This window comes from Onychomys torridus, chromosome 1 (genome assembly GCF_903995425.1).
Source record: "Onychomys torridus chromosome 1, mOncTor1.1, whole genome shotgun sequence".
NCBI classification, from domain to species: domain Eukaryota; kingdom Metazoa; phylum Chordata; class Mammalia; order Rodentia; family Cricetidae; genus Onychomys; species Onychomys torridus.
In genome coordinates, this window is record NC_050443.1 from 100,556,492 (window position 1) to 100,581,745 (window position 25,254).

Consider the following 25,254-nt stretch of genomic DNA (forward strand, 5'->3'; position numbering starts at 1 on the left):
AATGAATTTTGGCTAGTGTGATGCAGGGAGACCCTGTCTCAAAAGAAAAAAAAATGAAAAGACCACTAACTCTTAAGTTCTATGATAGTGTTTGCCTAGCATGAAAGAGACCCTGGATTCAGTCTGTAGTACCAAAGTAGATCATCTTCTTCTACCATTCTTATCTTTACTATTTATATAAAGCTCATCATCTCAAGACATTTCTATATCAGGAGAGTCTAGAACTCTTTCAAGATATAAGCTCCTTGCACAGCCCTTTGGCCCCTTTGAGTTCTGTGCCATTTCCAAAATTTGTACATAAATGGCTGGGTCTGGGAAGGTGGCTTAGTGGATAGAGAGCTTGCTACAGAAGCATGAGGACTTGAATTTAATTCTCTAGAATCCACTTATGAGTTTAGTGTATTGGTCACAATGGCATGTGTTTATAACAACAGTCAGATGGGAGACAGAGACAAGAAATCCCAGAGTCAACTATCCTGGTCTACACAGCTGTGAACAAGGAGACCCTGCCTAAAAATCCAAAAATAAGGTGGACATCAAGGACCAACAGATAGTCTTCTGACCTCCATATGTGGATTACAGCACATGTACACCCACATTCACACACATGAATATATACACATACAGACACACAGCACACACACACACACACACACACACACACACACACACTCACACAAACACACATTTGTCCATATCCTTTGAGAGTCCAAAGACACCACTGCTTCAGGAAGAGCTCATACCCATAGGACTTGGTTTCTCAGTGGCTCTGTCACTTGAAAGCATTGTTTATAAAGTCAAAAGCTTCAGTGCCCCTTAATGAGCTGCAGCTCTGTTCATGTGACATTCTCCTCCAAACCCAATTGCCCTTTATACTGTACGAGCAAGTGTCTCTGTGTGCATGTGGTGGAAGGTGTGTTTGATGTCCTGACATTTCTGAATTGAAGCCAGAAAGTGTAACCTTTGTGTGTTTGCTATTCAGACTCCAAATTCAAGGCTTAAGGGAGGGATCTAACTTCTACTCAGTATGATTTATTTAAGCACTGAACTTAACTCCAACTTAACCCCCTCCAAAGTACCAAATACTCAAGAGAACAATAGCTGTTTGAACAGTGTGACTTAAAGTAATTCTCATAAAACCCATATTGTTCAAACACATTAGAAAGTGTATTGAGTTCTTGCTTGTGCTGGACACTGTCCTGAGTGCCTTTCAGGCGTTGCCTCATATCATTGTCACAGCAGCTCTTTGACATAGGTGTTGTTATCACCATGTTACAGATGATGGAAGGGAGCTTGGAGAAGTTAAAAATCTGCTCACAATCTGGCAGGAGAGGGTGGCAGAGCCAGGACTTGAACTCTGGACTCTGCACTGCCTAGAATCCTTGGAAAGATTATTGGGTGAATTTGGAGCACTTGGTAAGGTCTGGGATCGTACTAACAGAAGACAGCCATGACAACTAATGGGGCTTATTACATAATAGGAAAAGACTGAGAATTCTTACAGTTCAAATGATGTAACATTTATTTTAAAATACTGTAACAAATAAGTAGTGTATTCGCACCTTTTGCAGTTCACTGGCAGAATTGGAAAAGATGTAAATTTCCTACTTCTGAAAGCTTGGGTTTCCAGTCTAACAGAGACAATGGACCATGGTCTTAGCAGGATAGGGCAGCATCCTAATGGAGGATCCAGGGTTAGGCTGTGGAAAGAGGAGATACTTCTATAGTACATGCTGGAGGTTCTATGTGCACATCTATGGTGCAGAGTCTGTAGATTTCATAACAAAAATACGAGAGTGTGTTCATATACTAGTCAACAGGTAACCCAGAGTCATTTAGAGAGCCCGAGATCTGTCTTTCTATCTCTCTTTCCATCTTCTCCCTGACCCCATAGAGAGTCCATTTAAATTAAAGATCAAATAAGGCTCCCTTCAGATATTTGAAATTTCAGCGGGTGCCTGGGCCAAGTGAAATTCCAAAATCACATGCGAGGTGTGTGACTTTGAGCTGACTCCTGGAAGGGAAGTCAGCAATTGAACTGAAATGATGGATGGGATGCTTCATGCTCAGAGAGATTGTGGAACTGTTAGGATGTGTCTGGCAATCATTAGTGGAATATAATAGAAGTCAAGGATTGAAAGGCTGCCTTGGAAGGGGAGATTCAACTCCAACCAATGAATAGAGAGCCAGAGGTTTGTCTAAGTGACTCACCCAGGGAATATAACAGAGCTAAGATGCAGGCCTTTGTTTATTATTCATCATGCTATTTATATCTATAACATTAAAAACAAGTGAGCCACGGTTGTCAAATTATTTACTTTCCCTAGAGAATGTAGACCTGTATGAACCTGACTAAACCCATTGTACCCACATAAGAACCCCTTGAGGAAGGAGTTAATATTCATTTTTCAATACATCTAAGGAAATACATTCAGACTCACAAACTAAGCAACATACCCATGGTCACTCAGCAACTAAGTCTGAGCATCAATTAATTTAAAGTCCTACCCCTTCACTTCAGAGCCTACTAAAGAGCTCTTTGCTATTGTAATGTTTCTTCTCTCATCAATCAAACTTAGCCACACAGATGTGAGGCTTAAATTTCTCTTGGTCTAATCTTGACTTCACAGACCTCCCTGAGGAAGAGTCCCAGTTGGGTAGATAATTGGTAGGACTATTTCTTGAATCTTTGGTCAACCCCCACCTAGGCTCTAGTAATAATCACAGTATCCCAGAAAGCTCATGACTAAAAGATGAGAGAACTCAAGAAGAGAAGTGAGAGGATCCAGGGAGACTGTCCATCAAAACGAAAAGTGGACCACAAGGCAAATGGAGCCATAACTCAACATCCTGAACATCAGCTTTGCTATTTAGCAGATGAGTGAGGGTAGGCAGTAAGGAGCATAGATGCAGTCTTTAAAATCTCAGCTGGGCCCTTTGCCTTCCAGGCCATCTTTTCCTAAGTCCCTTGGGTAAGCCCTGAAGCTTCTTTCTTCTCAAGGCCCCATCTCCTAAGTGACTGGAAAAATTGAGAAGTATAGATGGACTTAAGTGAATGACCCTCAAATTCCTGACCTATCAGGATATAGCTATCTATGTTGATCATCATTATGTCCTCAATGTGTGACTTCTCTCCATTCCTGCTCTGAACCCCATCCTCCCATCTCTCTGTAGACATACAGTTTCCCTCCACATTAAGCAGAGCTCCTGTGGTTGTAGTTAGGATCCTGGTTACTGCTGAGTTTTAAGGGAAATCCTTGAATATTAAGGTGTGGCTGGACCTATGGCCTCAAACAGTGGGAAGGAGACTCCATTTGCCTATCTCCTTTGATTGCTTCCCCTAACTCTAATCAGTTTTCCTCTCAGAAGACTTTGTGGTCCTTGGTCTGGTAAAATCTTGACCCTTGTGACAAATGCCTAACAGAAACTGCTCCTAGGAGAAGAGGTTTATTTTGGCTCAGGGTTTGAGTCTGTGGTTGGCTGTTGACTTCTTTATGAGGCTGTCTGAGGCAGAGCATTGTAGCAGAAGGGCATGGTAGAGCAGAGGTGCCCATCACTTGGCAGCTAGAAAGCAGAGACAGGAAAGGGGTGGGCCAAAAGCACATCCCCAGCAACCTACTTCCTCCAGTGATTCCACCTTCCAGTTCCTGTCACCTCCAAATGTCCGTTCAAAATGTAAACTTAGTGGTGGATTAAGCATTGGGCAGGCCAGAGTCTTACGATCTAGAATCCCAGAAGTATGCTTGACTGATCTTGGGACATCTCTTGATATGATCAAGTCCACATTCGAGCTTAACTGTGTTGCAAGCCCATGGCAGCAGTTTAGCCCCTGGAATTCCCAGAAACTTCCACCGAAAGAGCTGCTTTCTCCTAAAATTCCTGGTAGCTTTAGACTTAATCTTATGAGGTGGTAGTCTGCCATATGCTTCTCTTCAATTCCATGTCACCAGGGGAATGGGATCTGCTAATTGGCTTGGCCTGGGTCATCTGTCCCCCTGAGCTAAGAGACAACTAGCTCTGTTCCTAGCTAAACAAAGCATAATGAGAAAGGAAGGATGTTTCTTTATTGCTAGAAGAGGAGATGTCTGCTGTGTAGACAAGACGTGAGCTATCCATCTGACATCTTTCTGGCCATCTTCTGCCAGCTTGTTTTTATTTTAAAAACCTCTTCTGTGGAACACAGCATCCCTCCTTACTGTGAAGCCAGCTGTCCCCACCTAACTTTGCACACAAACTTAGGAAAGGTTGCTAGTTCTGGCTGGTTCTGGCTAGTGACGATTTGTTCTTTCTTCCTTTCTGGCATGATCTGCTCCCAACACTCCATTGACATTTCTCCCTTTGAGTCATCAATGAGTTGGAAATTGCCTGCTCTCACAGGCCTGAGGTCTGTCTTGACCTCATTACTTCAGGCTTTGATCTTCCTTTCAAGAAAATCTGAAAAAAAAAAAAATCAAACTTCCAATCGCATCCAAAGCTATGCAGTGAGCAGCTGAGATTAACCCCTCCACATTTCATAACATAAGTGGTGGGGGTGCTTATGAGGCTCCACTCCCTGATTGTTATTCATGAGTGCCAGAGGAGGGTGTTATTCTTTGTAGTGGTGTAGCCACAGGGAAGTTGCTCACAATCCAATAAGTAAATAAATTCCACTTCTGATCCATCTGAATGTGGGTCACCTCTGTTCTTTGTTTTAGTCTCTTCACCCTGGGGGTGACACTGATCAACACATTAAGCTCTGCTTTATTCTTTTAATATGTTCTTGAATATATGAATACTGTTGACCTTTTGTGTCTCCAGGTTCTATTTCTATGGATTCAACCAACCTTGAATGAACATTTTTTTTTAAAGAAATTAAATTTTGTGCCTCTGTAGATAGTGTTAGAACACTATCTTGACATCATTCCTGGAATGGAACAGGATAATAACTGCTTGCACAGCGTTTGCATCCTTAGGTATTCTAAGTCATCTGATTCATACTCTATGTACATACATAGGTTAGGCCCACATTCTGTGTAAGGATCTGTAGCATCCAAGAACTGAGGTGCTTAAGGGGACAAAAAGATATTTGGAACCAATCCACAATGGATTTTGAGGGGCAACTGTGTAGGTGTAAGCTAAATTCAGAATCTCTCCATTCTGTGTGTGTGTGTGTGTGTGTGTGTATGTGTGTGTGTGTGTGTGTGTGTGTGTGTGTGTGTGCACACCCATGCATAGATGTGTATAGGTGCACAGGTGCATGGAGGCTGGAGAATTTAGGTGTCATTCCTCGGGTTCTGTCCACGATTTTAATTATTTATTACTTATTTATTTGGGTCTCTTATTGGCCTGGTGCTCACCTTATTAACTTAGGCTGGCCAGCCAGTGAATCTGCCTGTCTCCACCCACTCAGTACTGGATTACAGGTGTTTCACCACTTTGCTGGACTTCTTCCATGGGTTCTGGGGATTGGATTCAGGTCCTAATGCTCCATAGCAAGCACTTTAGCAACTTCTTTGCCCCCAGGCCTCTTCCTTTCAAGTCCTTCTTTCTGTTTTATGACACTGTTTGCTGATTTTTCTGTCTCTCCAGCTACTCCTGGTAGAAACTTCAACTCTATAGAAAGCCATATTCAATGACAGTAGAATCTGGAGAATTAAGATCTGACCTATAACCCAGAAAGGAAGATGACATAGCCCATTTGGTATTAACTAAGTGCATATCCTTAAAATTAGCACAGAATAACCCCATCCCTAAATCCATTTTAAAAACCAACCAGAAGCGGTGTATAGACCTGCTTGAAATGTCTTTCCAAGGGAGTGAGTCTCGCTAGGACTGGAAATGGACCCTTCTTGCCTAAGCATGCAGATTTCCTCTGATCCCTAACTGAAGTCCCAGGACCTGCTTGCACTATGCAGCTCTTCCTATAGCCCACAGTTCTTCCCATACCTCACAGCCCCCATACCTCACAGCCCCCATACCTCACAGCCCCCATACCTCACAGCCCCCCATACCTCACAGCCCCCATACCTCACAGCCCACACACCTTAGTCTCCCCATACCTCACAGCCCCCATACCTCACAGCCCCCATACCTCACAGCCCACACACCTTAGTCTCCCCATACCTCACAGCCCCCATACCTCACAGCCCCACACCTTAGTCTCCCCATACCTCACAGCCCCCATACCTCACAGCCCCCATACCTCACAGCCCCCATACCTCACAGCCTCCATACCTCACAGCCCCACACCTTAGTCTCCCCATACCTCACAGCCCCCATACCTCACAGCCCCCATACGTCACAGCCCACACAACTTAGTCTCCCCATACCTCACAGCCCCAACCTACAGCCCCATACCTCACAGCCCCCATACCTCACAGCCCCCATACCTCACAGCCCCCACACCTTAGTCTCCCCATACCTCACAGCCCCCATACCTCACAGCCCCCACACCTTAGTCTCCCCATACCTCACAGCCCCCATACCTCACAGCCCCATACCTCACAGCCCTCCATACCTCACAGCCCCCATACCTCACAGCCCCCATACCTCACAGCCCACACACCTTAGTCTCCCCATACCTCACAGCCCCCATACCTCACAGCCCCCATACCTCACAGCCCTCCATACCTCACAGCCCCCATACCTCACAGCCCTCCATACCTCACAGCCCCCATACCTCACAGCCCCCCACACCTCATAGCCTCCCATACCTCATAACCCCCCATACCTCACAGCTCCCCATACTTCACAGCCCCCTTACCACACAATCCCCCACACCTCACAGCCCCCATACCTCATAGACCCCCATGCCCCACAGCCCCTAATACCTCACAGCTCCCCATACTTTATAGCCTCCTGTACTACACAATCCCCCACACATCACAGCCCCTCCCCCCCATACCTTACCAGGCTTGTACCTCTGAATTGAAGTGGCCAATTCTTGCTACGCTTATAACTAACCAGAGTGGAATATTCCATATTGGTGGGTTAGGGCAGAGCCTCTGAGACCCACACTAGCCAGAGCACACTAGCATGGGGGAGCCATGCCCATCCCATATGTTCACTGCCAGGACAGAGTCAGCCTTTGGCATCAGATGTAGCTGTGCTAAATATTGGATGTGCAAAAAACAACAGCAACAGCTTTTATTCTAAAATCTTGATTACACTTGCACGTTTTTCTTAACAAGTTTTCTGTTTCATCTTCTTAGGATTTGGGAAAACAATTATTAAGATTCTAAAGAATTAATCAACAGAAGAATGTCAAGGGCAGGGTCCAATTGCCCCATTCTGAGAGGTGCAATAACTATTTCAGTTTGCTACCTAGCTTCAAAACAAAAGGAGTCTCTGTGTTTTATACATGAAATCACATACAACCACCACCTTCGTTTGAACTTATATACAGCTTTCAAGTACAAAGCTTCCTTTTAAGCTTGATAATAAACTTCACAAGAATGATGGCTGACTTTAATAAGTAGAATGACCCTAGTGGTGAATCTTGTTAATGATCATAACAATAATAACGTCATTAATAATGAAGCCTTCAATCTAAAGCAGGGGACATCCTCCCACCACTGTGCTCACAAGGGAGGTAAATCCATCTGAACTTCACAGAACATGTGGATGCTGGGAACTTAGCTACTTGCTTACAGGTTACACAGGGAATGAGGAAGCCAGGCCCGGTCCTCGGGTCATCTCAGCTTATAAGGCCATGCATGCTATGTGGTGGAGTGCATGCTCTGGGGTAGCGGGGCGCTGTAGAAAACCTGTGACAGACAGAACCAAAGCATCTCTGGGTCTTGCCTCTTCTGATTTACTCCAAGGGGACCCCAAATATAGTGTCAATTTTTCAATTTTCCTGTTGAGACGAGATAATCTTTTCCCTTCCTATCTCACAGATTGGTGGGAATTAGATCTTTAAAAGCAGACACACAGAAAGTAACTATGAGAGTTTATTTCAAGCAGCAATGTGAATTTAGTGTGGATGGTAAGGAATAAATGAGAAAAGAAGACGCTTTGTTGACATGGAAAATGTTTACTGCACATTCCATCAAGTTTTTTTTTTTTGAACCACATTAAAAATAATGATTTCAAACCTGCTTAAAAGATAAAAAGCATCCATCAGCTTCTTCACCCAGTCATCCAGAACACAGACCAAAGCAGTCACATAACGAAGCGGTTAGGATCTGGAGCTTGGGAAATAGCTCAGTGGGTTAGACCGAGGACCTGAGGACCTGAGTTAGAGCTCTTGGCATCCACATAAAAGCCAGGTTAACAATATTCACTGTTAGGGTCATGTTAACATCACTCATGCCTATAACCCCAATGTTAGGGAAGGGGAGACAGGCAGATCCTGGCAGCTAGCTGCTGGCCAAGCTAGTCAAAATGATGAGCTTCCAATTCAGAAACAAACTATCTCAAGGGACTAGAAGGATGCTGAAAATCCTTTTCTGGCTTTTCCATGTATTCACACAGTGTGTGCATCCTCACAGGCACATGCAACCCCCTCACAAATGCGCAAGCGCACACACACACACACACACACAAGAGGTATAACACAAACGAGGTAGAATTGTACTAGATTGTTTCTTTTGGTGCTTTTGAAAAGTTTGTTTTTACAAAGGGAGATGACTGATAGAAGGGGCTGAATCTGTCACCTGTGGGATCAAATCACAGACATTCAGGCCCTGTAAGCACATTCCCTCATTGTACGATGAGCGTTGCATAGAGCTCCAAGAGATATGATGCTTGGAAGTACTTGACACAGCACCTGGTTCATCATAAGCATAGTACAGACTCCATTGCTGATCCATTCACTAGCATCAAGTACCTGTACTGGGTCTTGGAAATGGAATATTGAACAATTACAACAAAAAGTGACTTGCCTTCATGGATCTTATATTCTAGAGGAAATAGGAAATTGTGGAATAAACAAATGAATGTGTGAGACAGATTGTGATACATAGATGGTATATTTTGCTGATAACATGGAAGAGGATGTTCTGGTGGGGCATATCAAGAGATGAGGATGTGGGAGCTACCTGATTTGAAGGAGACAGAGAACAGTGTCTCTGAGGAGGTAGTGTTTAAACATATTTGGAGGAAAACAGAATAGGGCATGCTATTTTAAAATTATAATTAAGAAAACAGAAACAAAACAAACTTGGTATCAAACACAAAAGACCCTTCTTAGGCTGGAGGGATGGCTCAGTGGTTAGTATACTTCCATAACAGCTTGAGGGCTTGAGTTTGAAGCCCCAGAATTCCTACAAAGCTAGAGAAGGTGGCTAGAGACAGGGAAACCCCAGAAACTCTCAAGGTAGCCAGTCTGGAGTCTGGGACACTCAAAAGGCAGCAATAAAGAGACCCTGCCTCAAACAAGGTTGTCATTGTCACACACATCATAATTTATAGAACGAAAACGTATTATATAATTTTAGAATTATATATAAAATAATATTGTTTGACATTCTTCTACATCTTTTTTTTTTTAACTTTTCAAAGAGTTTTGCATGGTGATACATCAAATAGATGTGTTGTTATTTAACTGTTTTCCCTGTTGGTTAATAGATGATTCTAATTTTTTCGTACTATAATGATCCCTTGGTTAACATCCTGTGTCCACATGGGCTATAGGAACATAAGGAGGGCCAGGTAAAGCCTGTCAGGAAGTGACTCCCTTCTAGAGGGAGGGTGTGTGGAAATGAGTGGGGTGCAGTGGGACAGGTGGGAGCTACGTGTTCTTGTTAAAGGAAACATCCTGTACAAAGGTGGAGAGAAGTTTGCGTGAGTATCCTCAGAACCAAAACAGCTCAGTTTGGCTCTACTGTGGTGCAGATTGGTGTATAAGGACAGAGGGGCGATGGACCAGAAGACCTTGCCAAGTACCTATAGAAAGCCATTCTAAAGAGTGTGGACTTTGAGGCCAGGTGTGGTAGCATATGCCCTTAATCCCAGCACTCAAGAGGTAGAGGCAGGCAGATCTCTGTGAGTTCAAGGCCAGCCTGATCTACAGAGTGTGTTCCAGGTCAGCCAGGGCTACCCAATGAGCCCCCGTCTCAAAACAAAACAAAATAAATGAACAAGCAAAGAGTGTGGACTTTGGACGATGGGAGGTATTTGAGACAAAGCAAGCAAAAGGCCTAGAATGCTTCCCACCATCCATAGTGTCCTTTTGTTACCTGTCAATAACTGTGTCCACAACTATCATAAGAAGAAGAAAAAAAATTTTTAATGCAAAATATTATTATAACTGATCTGCTTTATTGTTAATCTTTCATCTCTTACTATGTCTAATTTATAAGTTAAATGAAAACAACTATCTGTAGAGGGTTTGGTCTTATCTACCATTTCAGGCAACCTGGGCCAGGGCTCTTGGAAAGTGGCTCCTGGGATAAGTACATGAGTTCTGCTGGTTCTTGGAATTCTGAATGATCCTTACGATAGGCATAGCTGTGCAAACACCACATCTATTTGTTTTCATGGTGGCGAGGATGGAATCCAGGGTTCTCCACATGGGCAGTGCACACTTAACTGCTAAGCAACACTGCAACCCCACGCTCAGTAGCCACACTCCAAGCTGTTGGCAACTTACTACACCAGAAACAAGAAGGATGTGGGCATGGCTGCTTTGTAACTGCTCACAGAGCAGCTTTTCTGTCTAGCCTTGTAGATCCATGAGCGATCATGATTCTATCAGGCAAAACTGCTCACTCCACTCCTGGAATAGGTTTAAGTACCCTAGTTGGCTTCATCCCCTGTCCTTATGCCAGAGGCCTCTCTGGTGTACCCTGATGACAAGGAGGTTGAATTTGCTGCCAGTAGCTAAATGAGGCTAGAGCACCTACCCAGGACCATCAGGGAGGCAGGTGTGGTCCAGACTCCGTTGATAATTAGATCCCAGCCACCAAGCTGCCCATTCTCTCCAAGGACACAGCAGGCATAGAACAGATCCCAGGCTCTGCCTCCCAAGGGCTGACGTCTCCATTTAGGGAGTACCCCTGAAACTAATGGGCAGTGACAGGTCCATTTGAAAAACACAGAAACACTTAACAGGGAGGCTGTGATCTGCCAGCCCTGTAAGCTGCTTATTAGCAGGGAAATCATGCCCCACAGCAGCTCTGCCTCCTTGCTTAACCCCTACTTCCTGCCTTTCCTCTGTGCTATCTCACTTAAAGATTTCATTGTTCTAGGAAGGGGTGGGGGTGGGGTGCATAAGTGCTAGAAGCTGTTTCTCAGCTCCTTTCACAGCCTCTGGGGAGCCCTGCAAATCAGCAGCCTTCCTCCTAGTGGGGATGGGAAGTGGATTTTTTTTTTTTTTTTTTTTTTTTTTTAAGTAAAACAGCCCCTGAAGACTCCAGTGTTGGCTTCTTTGGGTCTTGACATCCAGGCCACAGAAAAACAGCAGCAGAAATCCCTTATGACATGCCATCTTCCACCAGGGAGTCCTCTCAACTTGGCCATTTACACACAACCCCGCCCATACTTTTTCCCCTCTGGACAACAAATAATCATTTGCATTCAATGTTCCTGATGCCCAGTCTAGCCTCCAACACTCTCCATTCCACACTGCATCCCCCCAACCCCACCCCACCCCACCCCCACCAGCCTCCTGGGCTTCCACACTGTCATTTCAAACTTACCAGGAAGGAACACCAGGATCCAATCCCCTTCCCTGCAAGTATGTTCAACCCTGAGTGGTACTCACTCTCCAAGCAGCTAAAGCCAAAGCCCCAAGGACACCAACTCCTCCTTCAGTTCCCAACCCACCTGCACATCATGTTAACACTAAATGCAATGTGTTATAGCCCAAGTCCAAATGCATCTTCTCTGCAACCCTCTTCCTCCAAGCCCTCATCCTCTCTCAGCCAAATGCAGCAACAGTCTTCTACCTGGATGCGTTATCCCCAGTGTCACCCCTGTCACACACAGCCTGCTCTGTAGACAACACTGGTGACCTCATTTAAAAGCAACTGACCGTGTCACTTAGAGCTTATCAAGCTGAGATGAAGATTCACTGTCTTCGCATGGCCATAGGGATCATGCTCAGGTTCCCGTCCCTCTCTGTGGCCTCCCCTGTCCCTCCTGCCCCTCAGTCACTCTGCTCCCACTCTGTCTTCCTTGGGGATGGCAGCAAACGCATTCCCGCCTCAGGGCTTTTGCACATGCAACGCCTCTGCATGCAACGCTTGCTTCTGAGACATCCAACTGACACTGCCCCTTACTTGCTTCACCAAGCACATTCTCAGAGGCCATTTCCTTAATTGTGAATCAAGTTTGAGCACATTTTGTGTAGTTTGACTCTCTAAAATAGTTTTCTCAGAGTGACTAGAGAGCTGATTTAGCAGTTAAGAACACAATATTGCTCTTGCGGAAGACCCAATTTTAGCTCCCAGTGTGCTTAGCAAGTAACCTGTGACTCCATTCCCTGGAAATCTGACTCCCTCTTTTGGCCTCTATAGGCACCTGTACTTAAGTGCACATACCTACCACACATACACACAATCTAAAATAAATATAAATTTTTTAAAAAATAGATTTCTCAGGCAACTAATATAGCTAATTGGGAGAATACTCCTCTAGGGTATGTGAAACCCTAAGTTCAGTTCCCTATATCCAAAGAGAGAAAATTAATTTTTCCCCTTTATAATTTTCCTTTGGGCTATCTTTTTCTTCTTAGCGCATAATCACACATAATCACTTAACTTATAATTCATATTTATAAGTTAATGATCCCTTCTGTAGTAGGTGTTACAAATACTTTTTATCTAGTTTGCTATTAGCCTTTAGGCTTATTTGTTGGCTTTTCTTGGGGGGGGGTGTTTGTTTGTTTCTTTTTTTAATTACACATATGTTTCTAGTTTTTAACAGTATTAGGCAGAATTTTCTTTGTTGCTTCTTGGTTTTGACCCTTTGGAAATGTCTTTTTCACTCCCAGATTATAAATACATGTATTTAAGCTTTTTCCCCCTAGAACTTACTTATACACATCTTTGCATCATTTGACATTTGCCTTTTCATGTCCTTTTGGTTTTATCTTTGGTGCCTTTAAATTTCCCATAGCAGAGTCAATGAGATACATTTTCACAATGGGAGTATTATTCGTCTTTTAAAGTCGATGTGTGCACTGTGTGTGGTGTGTGTGTGTGTGTATGTTGGCGTATATTCATGTGTGCGCACAAGAGATCACACGTGTGCACATGCATGCAAGTGCATGTGGAGGTCAAAGGTTGAGGTAGTAAGTATCCTCTTCAATGGCCTCCCATTTTTATTTTTTATTTATTTATTTATTTATTTATTTGTTTGTTTGTTTGTTTGTTTGTTTGTTTGTTCATTTGAGGCAGAGTCTCTCACTGAGCCAGGCTGGCCAGCAAGCCCAGAGAACCTTTCTGTTCTCATCTCACTGGAGCTGAGATGGCAGGCATGCATCGCTGTGCCTGGACTTTTTTTTTTTTTTTTTTTAATTTGGATGCTGGGGACAGAACCCAGGTCTTTGTGCTTGAGTGACAAGCACATTACCAACCAAGTCATCTCTCCAGCCCCAAAGTATACTCCTTTAAGCTTAGCAAGAGTTTTAAAACGTTAAGTCTGTGTCTCCAGTATTTAAAACTTACATAGCTCTGAACTAACCCCTGTTTGGGAGCGCGCACTGTAGGTGATGCTTCACAGAGGAAATGAGTAACAATCCCAGGCCTTGTCACACTCCTCACTTCCTGTTGTTGTCATCAGCACAACCCCAAATGATAAGAGCCACAGTTGTCACCGTTCTACAAAAGAGGAACCGGAGACATTAGGAAATGTCCCAGAGTTGTACAGCCAGTGATCAACAAGATGCCACGACTCCAAGCCCTGTTTGCAGGTCACGGAACCCGGAGCTCACTTCTGTTCAGCCAGCAGCTGTGGCTCCCGTGTGCCTGCCCTTTGCGAAGGCTCCACAGAGACACTTGCAGGTCTTCTGTCAGTGTTCTTTCACTCTCCCAGTGACAGGACCTTAGGCAACCAACCCCCAGTGTCCCTTCTGCACACTCTCAAATCCAATAACTTCTTTTCAGCAAACTTTCCTGCCCAACTTCTTAGGGATATCTCCATCATAACAGTGCTTCTGTCTGTGGCTTCTTCCAGTCCTTAGAGTGTCTGAGTTGCTCTCTCCTGGTTCCCCTGTGGCTCTAGGACAGTGTTAAGGGAAGTTTCATCACTGGCAGCTGGGAGTAAAACCTGTGCCTTGAAGGGTTAGCATATGAATTTAAAAGGTACTATGCACAAAGCCACTCAGGCCATCTCTTCTGTTATCTATACCCTCCCTACTTCAAGGTCTTTACCGAGCCCCATAACACCCGACCAACCTCCCCACTTAGTTCTCAACTAGACATACACTGGCCTCTTAAAACCATCATATCCCCAAATGGAAATCGCCAGTCATTGTCTTTCTGAATTTCCCCATGTCTTGTCTCTGCTGTTGAGATAACCATGTTCTCTGTCCATCAAAACAGTGACTGCAACCCCTGAGCCATGAGTTCGCTCCCACTTCTGCCCGTTCCACTGTTCAGTCTGTCACTTCCTATCGGCTGTGTTTGTAAACATGCAGCCAGAGATCCTGGCTCCATCTACAGTATTGCCGATAGCTAGCTGCTTGACCTTGAGCATCAGATGGCTTGATCTTCCTGACCTCGGCTCCCTCCTCTATAAAATGGAGGGTAATATTTGTGTTTGTTACTCTTTTTTTGAAACTGTGATTAAATACCCAACAGAAGCAACTTAATGGAGGAAGGGTCTATTCTGATCCACGATTTCAGAGGATATTGGTCGGTCCACCTTGGTGTGGAAGGCATTGGTGGTGGCACTATGAGGCACCCGGTCACATGATGGGCAGGAAGCAGAGCATGGAGACCTAATCAGAAGCAGAGACCATCTTCACGGCCTGCCCTCAGTGACACACTTCTACTAGCTAAGCCACAGTCCCAAAGAATCTATAACCTCTCAAGTTAGTACCTCCAGCTGGGGACCAATTGTTTAAATGCATCACTCCATCTCCATTGAACCATAGCGATGATATACAGCATAAGGCCATTGAGAGGGTTCAATGAGATAATCTGGGTGAAGTTCTTTGCAAGGTGACCAGCCTGGCAAACACACAGTATGGATTACCTGCCACTATTATGACTAACATTGTAATAGGATTAGGTTGATGTTGCCTCCTGCATTACTTTTCTCATCGTTGTTATCAAATACTTGGTAAGCAGCAAGAGTGTAAGGTGGCTGGTCATGTTGCCTCAGCAGCCAGGAAGCAGTGAGCATGCAGTATGGCCAAAGTATAAAACCTCAAGGCTTGCACCTACTAACTCACTTCCTCCAGCAAGGCTCTGTCTCCTAAGGGTTCCACAACCTTCCAAAACAGTGCCACTGGCCAAGGACCAAGTATCTGAGCCCTTGATCATGTGGGACACACTATACATTCAAACCACAGCAGCTCCTGTAGATACCATGATGCTGAGGGCTTCTGTGTACGTGGTTATACTGGAAAGGAGCAAGAAATTCCATGTAGCAACTCATCTCCTTTCCTTAGGCAGGAATTCTGCATGTGCATGTGACTTTCCTCCCACACCAGGTCTTCTTATTTGGAGAAAGAGAGATTGATTTCACCTCCTGGAACTTTGTAATTAAGGGTCAATGATTAATCCAGAGGGACTTCGTGGTGCTACTGAGAGGTTATGGTTGGGATCTTCCTCCACTGGCTGGTGTTTGAAAACTGTAGAAACACCTATGGTTCCTGATCCAGAGCAGCAGGATGGCACTTTAAGGGATCTGCTGCTATAAATATTGAGTTTGCCAGGTGATGTATGAATGGGCCATTATTTGACATCTGACACCCATTAAAGATGGGACATACCTTAATCCCATCTCTTCCAACAAATGGCCTTGTCGGACTTGTTGGGGGTCGTTGATGCTGTGGGGACATGCCACATGCTACTAGCCCCACCATCTCATGCCTTGGTCATACATTTCCTGACTTCCCAAAAGGAAACCAGGACTGACCTGAGAACTGCAGCACTCAAAGGGTGGGAACCCAAGGTCATGTTCCAAAGGTCATGAGAATTTTGCATTTTATGTTGCTCTCATTCCTGATCATTGAAACAACCTCTGTGTTTCTGAAAGGGAAGGGATTGGAGGAAAGCCACGCCCGGTTCTGTTCAGTTCTTGCTTTATTTTGGCTTTTGTTTGTTTTTTTTTTCCCACCCACCACAAGTTCTTTTCTCCCCTTCTCATAGTGTGGGCGAAATGCTGAAAACTTCGACCGGTTTTTCACCCGCCATCCACCAGTCCTAACACCTCCTGACCAGGAAGTCATCAGGAATATTGACCAATCAGAATTCGAAGGATTTTCCTTTGTTAACTCTGAATTTTTAAAACCTGAAGTCAAGAGCTAAGTAGATCTGTAGATCTCCGTCCTTCATTTCTGTCATTCAAGGCTCAACAGCTATCATGGTGACATTTTTTTTTTTTTTTAAATCATTGCCAAGTTACATCTGTGTTTTCTTTTCTGATGAGGCTAGAGTGGCCATGTTTCAGAACCCAAATGTCCTCAAGTAGTTTGGAGCATCTCGAGGAGATGGAATTATGCAGGTGGCATGTAGAAAGTGCTGCATAATTGAAACACGCTCAAAGTCCTCCTACTATGCGCATCCCCAGCATGTTGGCTAACAGACCCACTAGGGAGAGAAAAAGCTTGCTTTCTCTCCCTCCTTCTCTGCACTGCCATTTTTACCCCGATCATCCACTCTACATCCTCCCTACAAAATGGATAGATGAACTGAATGCTAACAATATGCTTCCACTTTCCAGCCTGGGAGCTTGGCTTGAATCCAAGGATATGGCTGCTTTGCCCTAGAGGGAATCCCTCCACACTGTTCTGGAGGCAGTAGAGCTTTGAAAAGAACATGCTAAAAATACATTTTTATTTTTTTAACTCAATGTTAAGAAGATTACCTAAGTCCTAAAACAACAACAACAAAAAACCCAAAAAACAAAAAACCAGGAATGCGCTTTTAGACAAATGTCAGCCTAAAAGCAGCACTTCCAGGGGTCAAAAGGCAACAGCTTGAGTGTTATCAGCACGCTGTAGTTTCTAATACTGTATGTCTGGTACTGGTACCCTCATTCCCCAAACTACTCAAGAATGGCATTTGGCACTGTTTCTGGAAGCACATGGTCACTCTAGCAAGGTCCCAAAGGACCATGATTTTTCATTACATTTCAAACGTTATTTGCTTTTTTTTAATTTCTGTCATTGTTGAAATGCAAAAAACAAACAAACAAACAAACAAAAGAAAAAACAAACTCACTTTGTTACACATGCTTTAAAAACTGTGTCCAGATGTTATTAGCCACAATGGCCTGCTTTGTTCAACTGAGAAGATGGTTATGGAGCCCAGCGGACTTGTGTCTGTGGGGAGGGGTTTGTCTACGGGTACTGCTGGTATTGGAGAACTAATAGAGGGCCCTGAGAAAGACACCATCTCTCCAAGCCATGGTGGTTGTGTTCTTCAGTGTGATGTCATTTTGCAAGATGTTTGTGGAAATGTTCCTTTGCACTTCGGAATCTGTTCTGATACTTTTCTCCTAGCATCAAGGTACAATTAAAAAAGAGAGAGAGAGACAGACAGAAAAGAAGAAATGCAATTTCAAAGAAAACTGTTCTCTTTGAACAATGAGGACCCACACTACAAAGTAGGGCCCAAGGAAGGAACTCAGGAGAAAGGGACTGAAGCTGGATCTTATATAGCCTCAGTGTTCAACCAGCCAGAGAGCAGGGCCTGGAGACCATTCAGGGAATGCCAGGTGGCCTAAAATAGGGTGGGCCAGGCAAGCTAGAGCCCCCCACTGTCAGAATTCAAAGCCCATGTGCCCACCAGATTCAAGCTTAGAAGCTGTCTAGGAACGTGCCCGAGGCACTTAAGCTTCTCATCAAAATCACCACTCTTCCAAGTGAGCTTCCTTGAGCAAGCAACTCAGTGAGCTCCCAGAAGGCCAAGTGGTGGGAAAGACCTCATTGCCTTCTGAGCAGATGAGGACAGCAGGTGGCCCCTCCCCCTTGCCTACAGCTCAGCTCCCTGCTCCTCTCAGACAATTCTTATCACAGGTCAAAAGATTTCCAGGCCCTCCAGGGATTCTGAGAAATCACACAGAATCTACGAAAGGACTTGTGTCCTTGGAGTACACCTCCTCCTCTCTGAGAAGAAAATGCCTTGGGGTTCTGCTGAGATAAAGACCCTCATAGTTCATTCTTTCCTGGCCTCTCATGCCACTCTGCTTCAAGCTTGGGGGCTGTCTCTCTTAGGTCATGGAAAGCAAACATGATGTCCTAGCTGACGATCTTAGGATGTTACCAACAGAGGGAGATCAGAGCAACCCCTCTCCTCACTTTGTTATTGGGTCAATTGGCATCTGGAGAGGAGAAGAAATTTTCTAAAGATTGGTCAGTGGCAATATAAATGTAGGGATCCTGACCTCCCAACATAAGGCTCTGTCTGTTCTGTAACAAACATCTCTGAGCCATATGCCCACTCCCAAGAAAATTATGTAGGGTCTTTCATCTAGTTACCGAGTCACCAGGCTTTGGCCATATGCTCAGAATGAAAACCACAGTGAAACCTGGGGACATTGGCAAGTGGTCTGAGACAACCTTAGAAAATAATGTAGGAAGGATGGATAGATGGATGGATGGATGGATAGATAGATAGATAGATAGATAGATAGATAGATAGATTGATAGATGGTAGATAGATAGATAGATAGATAGATAGATAGATAGATAGATAGATAGACAGATAGATGCACTACACTATACATTTTTCAGATTCTTGCCATTATTTTTCAAGGTCCACAGTTTTAGAAATAGACACTTAAGCCAAAGTCTCTGTTCCCTTAGTGTACCTGGCTGAGGGTGGATCCCAGAAGCTTCTGTGGAAGTAAGGGATCATTGATCAGACTTCCTGATGTTTCCTCTTCTACCAACTTTCTAGATCAGAGGAAACCAAGAAACAAATTTCATTACATAAGAACTCTAGGGAAAATTTTGAAATTTTATCCAAGAAGAAATATTTTCTTTTCTTTTAGTCATCATCCATTTATGCCCCCTCTATCCATTCAAGTAGCATTTACGGAGCACCAACTATGTGCCAGGCTAGGTGCCAGGATCATGGTGAGAAATAATAGAGATGCAAACCATCCCCTTCTCTCTCTTTCTCCAGCATACTGTCTGTGGAAAGACAGTCATAAAACAAGTAATTAAAAGCATGGTGCTGTCTAGAGTCTCTCTTAAGAAAATCCACTGTGGATGTCTTTGCAGCTTTTTAGTCTCCCTACAGACCACAGTTTAAAGCTGAGGGTGTCCTCTCAACCTAGGTTTTTGCTGCAATCACATAGTATGGAGGGTAGGGAAGGAGAGAGGTGGGATGGTAGGTGGGATGGACTCTTCTAGAAGGCCAATGACATATTCTCCATATTTGATCAGACTATAGAAGCTCCCCCAATGTGAGCAGATCAACACCATATTATCTCTTCTTGTGAAGAGAAGGAGATACCTGATTTTATGACTTATTTCTGTGTCTTGAGAGTCACCCTAATGGCACACCACTTATATCCACAGGACCTCAGGAGAATACCATTCCCCTTTTAGAATACTGCTGATCACAGCATGTGACCCTTGCTGGTCACATCCTGATCCCTTTAGCCCACCTAAAACAGGCTTAAATTGTACACACACACACACACACACACACACACACACACACACACAAGTATTTAACTTCTAGGAGAACTGAAGAAAAAAAAAACTAAATCAAAGAAATCTAATTAAAGTTGTCAACTGTGACCAATCGTATGTCTGGATCCATGAGTCTGCCCTTTTAATTTCTTAGGTTTCTCACTGATCTCTTCTGAGAAAGGATAGGGCCATGATCAGAGACCCATGGGAGGCCAGCAGAGTTAGTACTCCTCCTAGGATGAGCGTTTCTGTTCTCATGTAGCGTCAGGTGCTACAACCCCAAAAAGAATTGTCCCAACAAAAGGGCCCATTCCTTCCCAACATTCTAGGGTAAAATCCACTCATGAGATGAAGCCCATTAAGAGGAAGTCTTATGTGGAATTTACTTACTGAAGCACAGTGAATAAAAAAAGGCTTCCAAAGTTGGAGTTGGTAGTGAGGGAAATTCTACTACATACTCTCAGGTAAGGATGGCTAGGCAGGGAGAGACCCCCAAAAGAGGAGCTGCCCATCTTCTGGCCCCAGGTCTGCCCTTCTCCTGCCCACACAAAGCCTTACAGCTTCAGGACCTTGCTCATACACAGTTCACTTCATACTGGCTTCAAGTACAGTGGCCATTTCTGTAAGCCTTAGAGCTGGTGGAAACAACTGCTATCATTTTGCTTCAGTGTGAAGAGGGATCTGCCTCAGGAATTAGGAAAAGCAAGGAAGTGCCCCTTTAATCAAGACTTTTTTTATTGATTCAGTGAGTAATTATGAACAGCCTACTGTGTGCTCGGTACTATTCTTGGCATTGGAAACACAATAGCACAGGAACAGACAAGGACCTTGCCCTCCTGGAAAGAAACAATGCAATTTCCCCAAAGCAGTAAATGCAAAGGAGACAATGAGAAGGGTAATGACACCCTGATTGCAGGATCAGGACAGAGAAAACAGACAGTATTAAAGAGACAGAAGGATCACATTGAATGCCCAAGACTAGAACCTTTACCTAGAACCAACCTAGAACAAAAGCCAGGATGATCAGGACATGGCAAAAGATGCACCACCATGTAGTAGAAAAGAGCTTCGTGAGTAGCCTTAGCCTGTACCTCTCTACCCACACTCTTCCAGATGACCTCCTGATGCCAATTTGTCACCCTCAATCTACTCATAACTCATAACTCTACTCAGACACCCCAGTAGAAAGTAGGGAATTACCTGTCTCAGGGGAGCATCCAAGAAGAAGTAGTATGGAGCCTGGCAACAGGAAATCTGCATCAACCAGTCTCTGTTAAGGCCTAAGCCTACTAAGGTTGACCACAGTGAGTCAGCCAACAAACTCCAGTGTGACAGAACCTTGGCTTCAGCCAGGCACCTGCTGTCAGTTGCTGGTGAATCCCAAGCCTCGTAAAAACAGTCCTCAGTCTGTCTCTCCAGCCAGAACAACTGCAATGAGGCAAACTTAGCTGCTATGTGGTCCGATGCACATCATCAACCCACTGTGCAGGATTGGGCAAGCCCCTTCACTGATCTGTGCCTCAGCTTTCTCATACGTCAAACAAGGGGAGGCAAGGACATCAACTTTGCCTTCTCAAGACAGGTGAGGTGAGAATGGGAAGGATTAATGGGCTCACAAGGACCCTGGAGAGGCCAGCACATCATAAAGACCCGTTAGTCAGCCCACATTCACATCCCTGGTAGAACCTGCCTCAAACTGTAGCTAGTAACACCTATACACATGCAGTCAGGCAGGCAGGTAAGAAGGAAGGAAAGAAAGAAGGAAGGGAAGAAGGAAGGAAGGAAAGAAGGAAGGAAGGAAGGAAGGAAGGAAGGAAGGAAGGAAGGAAGAAGGCAGGCAGGCTGGCCAGATTACCTATGAAAATTGAGTAGTTTCATTTTTCAAACTTGCCTTCATAGATCTTACTTTAAGTTTGGGATTGTGTTTCTTATAAAGCACACTACCGACATCTTTGAAGAGACTCTCTGGCTATTGAAGTCCCAGATTCTACTCTTGTGGTCAGCTTTTGAGCAGTCTCCCAAAGTCTAGCTCCCACCAATCTCATTTTGAAGGCTGAATCTAAAATATGAATTAAGTAGAGCATAAGAGATTGGCCTAACTTTGAGCCATATCTTATAACACAACCCTGGCTCCAGCTAGGCTGTCGAGATGGTCACCAGTGAGTCTCAGACATTATGAAGATGAGGTGGGCAGTGCTTAGCTTCTTGCGATGAACACTGATCTGCTTTCAGTACCTGGGCTTTCATTTTGTCTTCTGAGAGCAATGTGTTCAAACAGTTCTTTTTTTTCTTTTTTTTTTTTCAACTAAGTCAGCTCCTGGCCACAGGGGACGCTATTGAGTTGTTTTCCTCCAGGATACTCTATCAAGAGCTAACTAGCTTTATGACATTAGCTGTGAAAAGAAATAGTTACCCATGTAATTCACCTTAAAGTCAAAGCATAGTACTTCCTTACACACACACATACACCTTTAGGGCAATTCTTAAACAAATCAATGAATCTTTTCTTCTCATAGAAAATTTGCACCAAATTTTCTCCCCCAAAGCCAGCATATACTATGAAGCGAAAGCCGGGACACAAGATGCATCTGCTAAAAGTTGTCAGCATGGGGCTGACTGCTCAGGAGCCTTTCTCAGCCTTCTGGTAACTGGCATGTCCTGGTCGTGTTTCTTGCTGCTGCTGCTGCTGCTGCTGCTTCTGTGTTAATGTGTTTGCTTTCCATTTGGCAGAGGGACAAGCGAGACACCTCCAACTTCGACAAAGAGTTCACCAGGCAGCCTGTGGAACTGACTCCTACTGACAAACTCTTCATCATGAACTTGGACCAAAATGAATTTGCTGGCTTCTCATATACTAACCCAGAGTTTGTCATTAATGTGTAGGTGAATGCAGATTCCATTGCTGAGCCTGGGTGTAAGACTTCAGGCTGAGTGTCTGTTACCAATTCCAGTCTTCCAGGATCATGGTGCCTCTGCTGGCATCCATCATGTGGAGAGCTTGTCTTAGAGGGCTTTTCTTTGTATGTATAGCTTGCTAGTTTGTTTTCTACATTTGAAACTGTTTAGTTTAGAATAAGCGCATTACCCACTGATAGAGGTACAATTTTCCAGACTTCCAGAAACTCATCCACAGAACCAACAGTGTCAAAACTTAACTGTGTCCAACACCAAAATGCTTCGGTATTTGTAATTTTTCAAGTCAGACGCTGATGTTCCTGGTCAAAGTTTTTACAGTTACTCTCTATTATCCCCTTTGAATGCTACCTAAGCATGACCGGTATTTTTAAAAGTTGTGAGTAAGCTTTGCAGTTACTGTGAACTCTTGTCTCTTGGAGGAAACTTTTTGTTTAAGAATTGGTATGATTAAACTGAATTCATACATGCAAAGCCTCTTGTGTACGTCTGTTTTTAAACACACTCCATCACAGATGGGAGGAACACAAGCAGACATTGCCAACTGACAAGTTTCCTTCACTAGCACTGATTTTTTTTTTTGCATTGAAATCACTATACATATTTATAATGGAATGTATCATATGAATTTTGTGGACTTTCAGATGAGGGGGCTAAACATTAGAAAATTGGTAATGATTGGGCTTATCTTTCCATGTGGAAACAGTTCAGCAGAACTAAGAAATGTCTGCATTCTTGGGCTGGGTGTGCTTGGTAGGTAGAATGCTCTCTAAGTACGCATGAGACCCTTGGGTTCGATTCCCAGAACTGCCTAAACTAGGAATGGTGGTACATGCCTGCAATCCCAGTGCATTTTTCAGGTGGAGGCAGAGAAGGATCAGGAGCTCAAGGCCATCCTCTCCTGGGCTACACGGCAAGTTTGAGGCCCGTTTGGACTACTTGGAACCTTGTCTTCAGGTGTGGAAGGGGATGGTGAGATGAGTCCGCAGGTAAAACTACCTGCTGCTGACCCAAGGACTCTGTCTGACCCTCACAACCCACACGGCAGATGGATAAAATGAAACTTTCACAGTGTGTCCTCTGACCTTCACATGTATGCCATGTCAGGCAAGCGTGTGCGCGCACACACACACACACACACACACACATACACACAATTGAAATGTAATAAACTTGAAGTGTATACATCCTTTGAAAACCACGTGTTCCCCTTTATCACAGTACCTACCACCCTCGTTGTCTTATTGCTTCCATCTCCCTCCCTGAGTGCTGCAGCCATTTGGGGCTTTTCCATTTGTGAGCCCCAAGCTTGACGATCTTACCGTCACTGTGTTTCATGCTTATTATTAAATATGAAATACAGTGGTCTAGAGAGATGGCCTAGCAGTTACAAGTAAATGCTTGCTGTTCTTCCAGAGGGGCAGAATTGGTTCCCAGCACCCACATTGGCAACTCACAACACTCTCCTAACATCCTCAGACACCGAGATGCACACACACACACACACACACACACACACACACACACAAACACCACACCACACACCACACCACATTATAATTAAAAATAAATTCAGAATATTTAATAAAAACTTCATGGTAAAAGTCAGCAAGGAGGCTAGTGTCAGTACAGACTGAACACTTGTGGTCCTTGAGGAAGTTATTGGAATTCTTGGGTTTTGTTTATGTTTGTTTGTTTCTGTTTAACCCTAATTTAATTCAGCTCTCGAAGAAGGAATAAAAATGTATTTTTTCCCAATAGCCATACTTGCTCAGGAAAGCCCAAGGAAACATGCAAAAATAGGGGGAATTTCTTCTGAACACTGCTGGTGAGCTAAGGAGTCGAACTCCCAGTGCTGAGTGGCACTCCCAGCGCAGAGAGGCACTGCACTGAATCACTGGTGTCAGCCTGCCACATTCATCTCTCAATAGAGTCATGCTTCTGTTTTCTTTTGGAAATGTGCAGCAATGCAGTCTGTAGCACATGCCTTTGTATCTGCTAGGGCTGGTGGGGAGCAGAAAAGAGCAAACCTTTCATACACCACATCCATCCTGATGCTACAGTTTATTCATCCCCTCTCTTGGAAGAGCCCCAGCAAATGGAGCAAATGGGCAGAGACAGTGAATTCATGGATCTACTAGTGAGCTCATCTTTGGAGAAGTTTAGAAACTCTGCCAGTGAAAATTGGCTGATGCCAACTCCAAATTTGAGAAACTGTGGTTCTATGTAGCATATATGAAAACAAAAATATATGGATTTCTATAGACATTTGGCAATGTGGCCCATTTCTGATTGTATTAGTGAGGCAGTTGTCAATCCCTGTCAGCTTCTCCTACCTCCTCTCTGTGCTACAGATTGACCTGTCTTTCATTTATTGAGCACTAGGTACCAGTGCTCAGTCAGGCACAGTCCTGGGTGTGGGGATCACAGAGCCCAACAGTATAGTCTAGGACTCTCCACTCACAGGGGCATGATGGCTGCAGAAGATTCAGCTTCTCTCTTTACTAGGATTGGACCTAAGTTGTTAGCTATTAGTTATTAGTTAGCTGTTGCCACATTACAAACGACCTATAAACTTTAACACAATGAATATTCCCTCT

General features: G+C 44.1%; 1 protein-coding gene across 2 annotated transcripts in view; it reads left to right on the forward strand.

Annotated features, from left to right (window-relative positions):
• Prkcb (protein kinase C beta) overlaps positions 1-23,128 on the forward strand; it is a 340,194-nt gene extending 317,066 nt beyond the window's left edge. The window contains exon 17 of one of the 2 annotated variants that reach the window (XM_036191311.1): positions 16,245-18,727. In XM_036191311.1, coding sequence (XP_036047204.1) covers positions 16,245-16,403 — 159 coding nt within the window. In that variant the 3' untranslated portion in view covers positions 16,404-18,727. Of the gene's footprint in view, positions 1-16,244; positions 18,728-22,471 lie in introns of those variants that run through there. The other variant, XM_036191317.1, reaches the window with a different exon arrangement.
• The last annotated feature ends 2,126 nt before the right edge of the window (positions 23,129-25,254 follow it).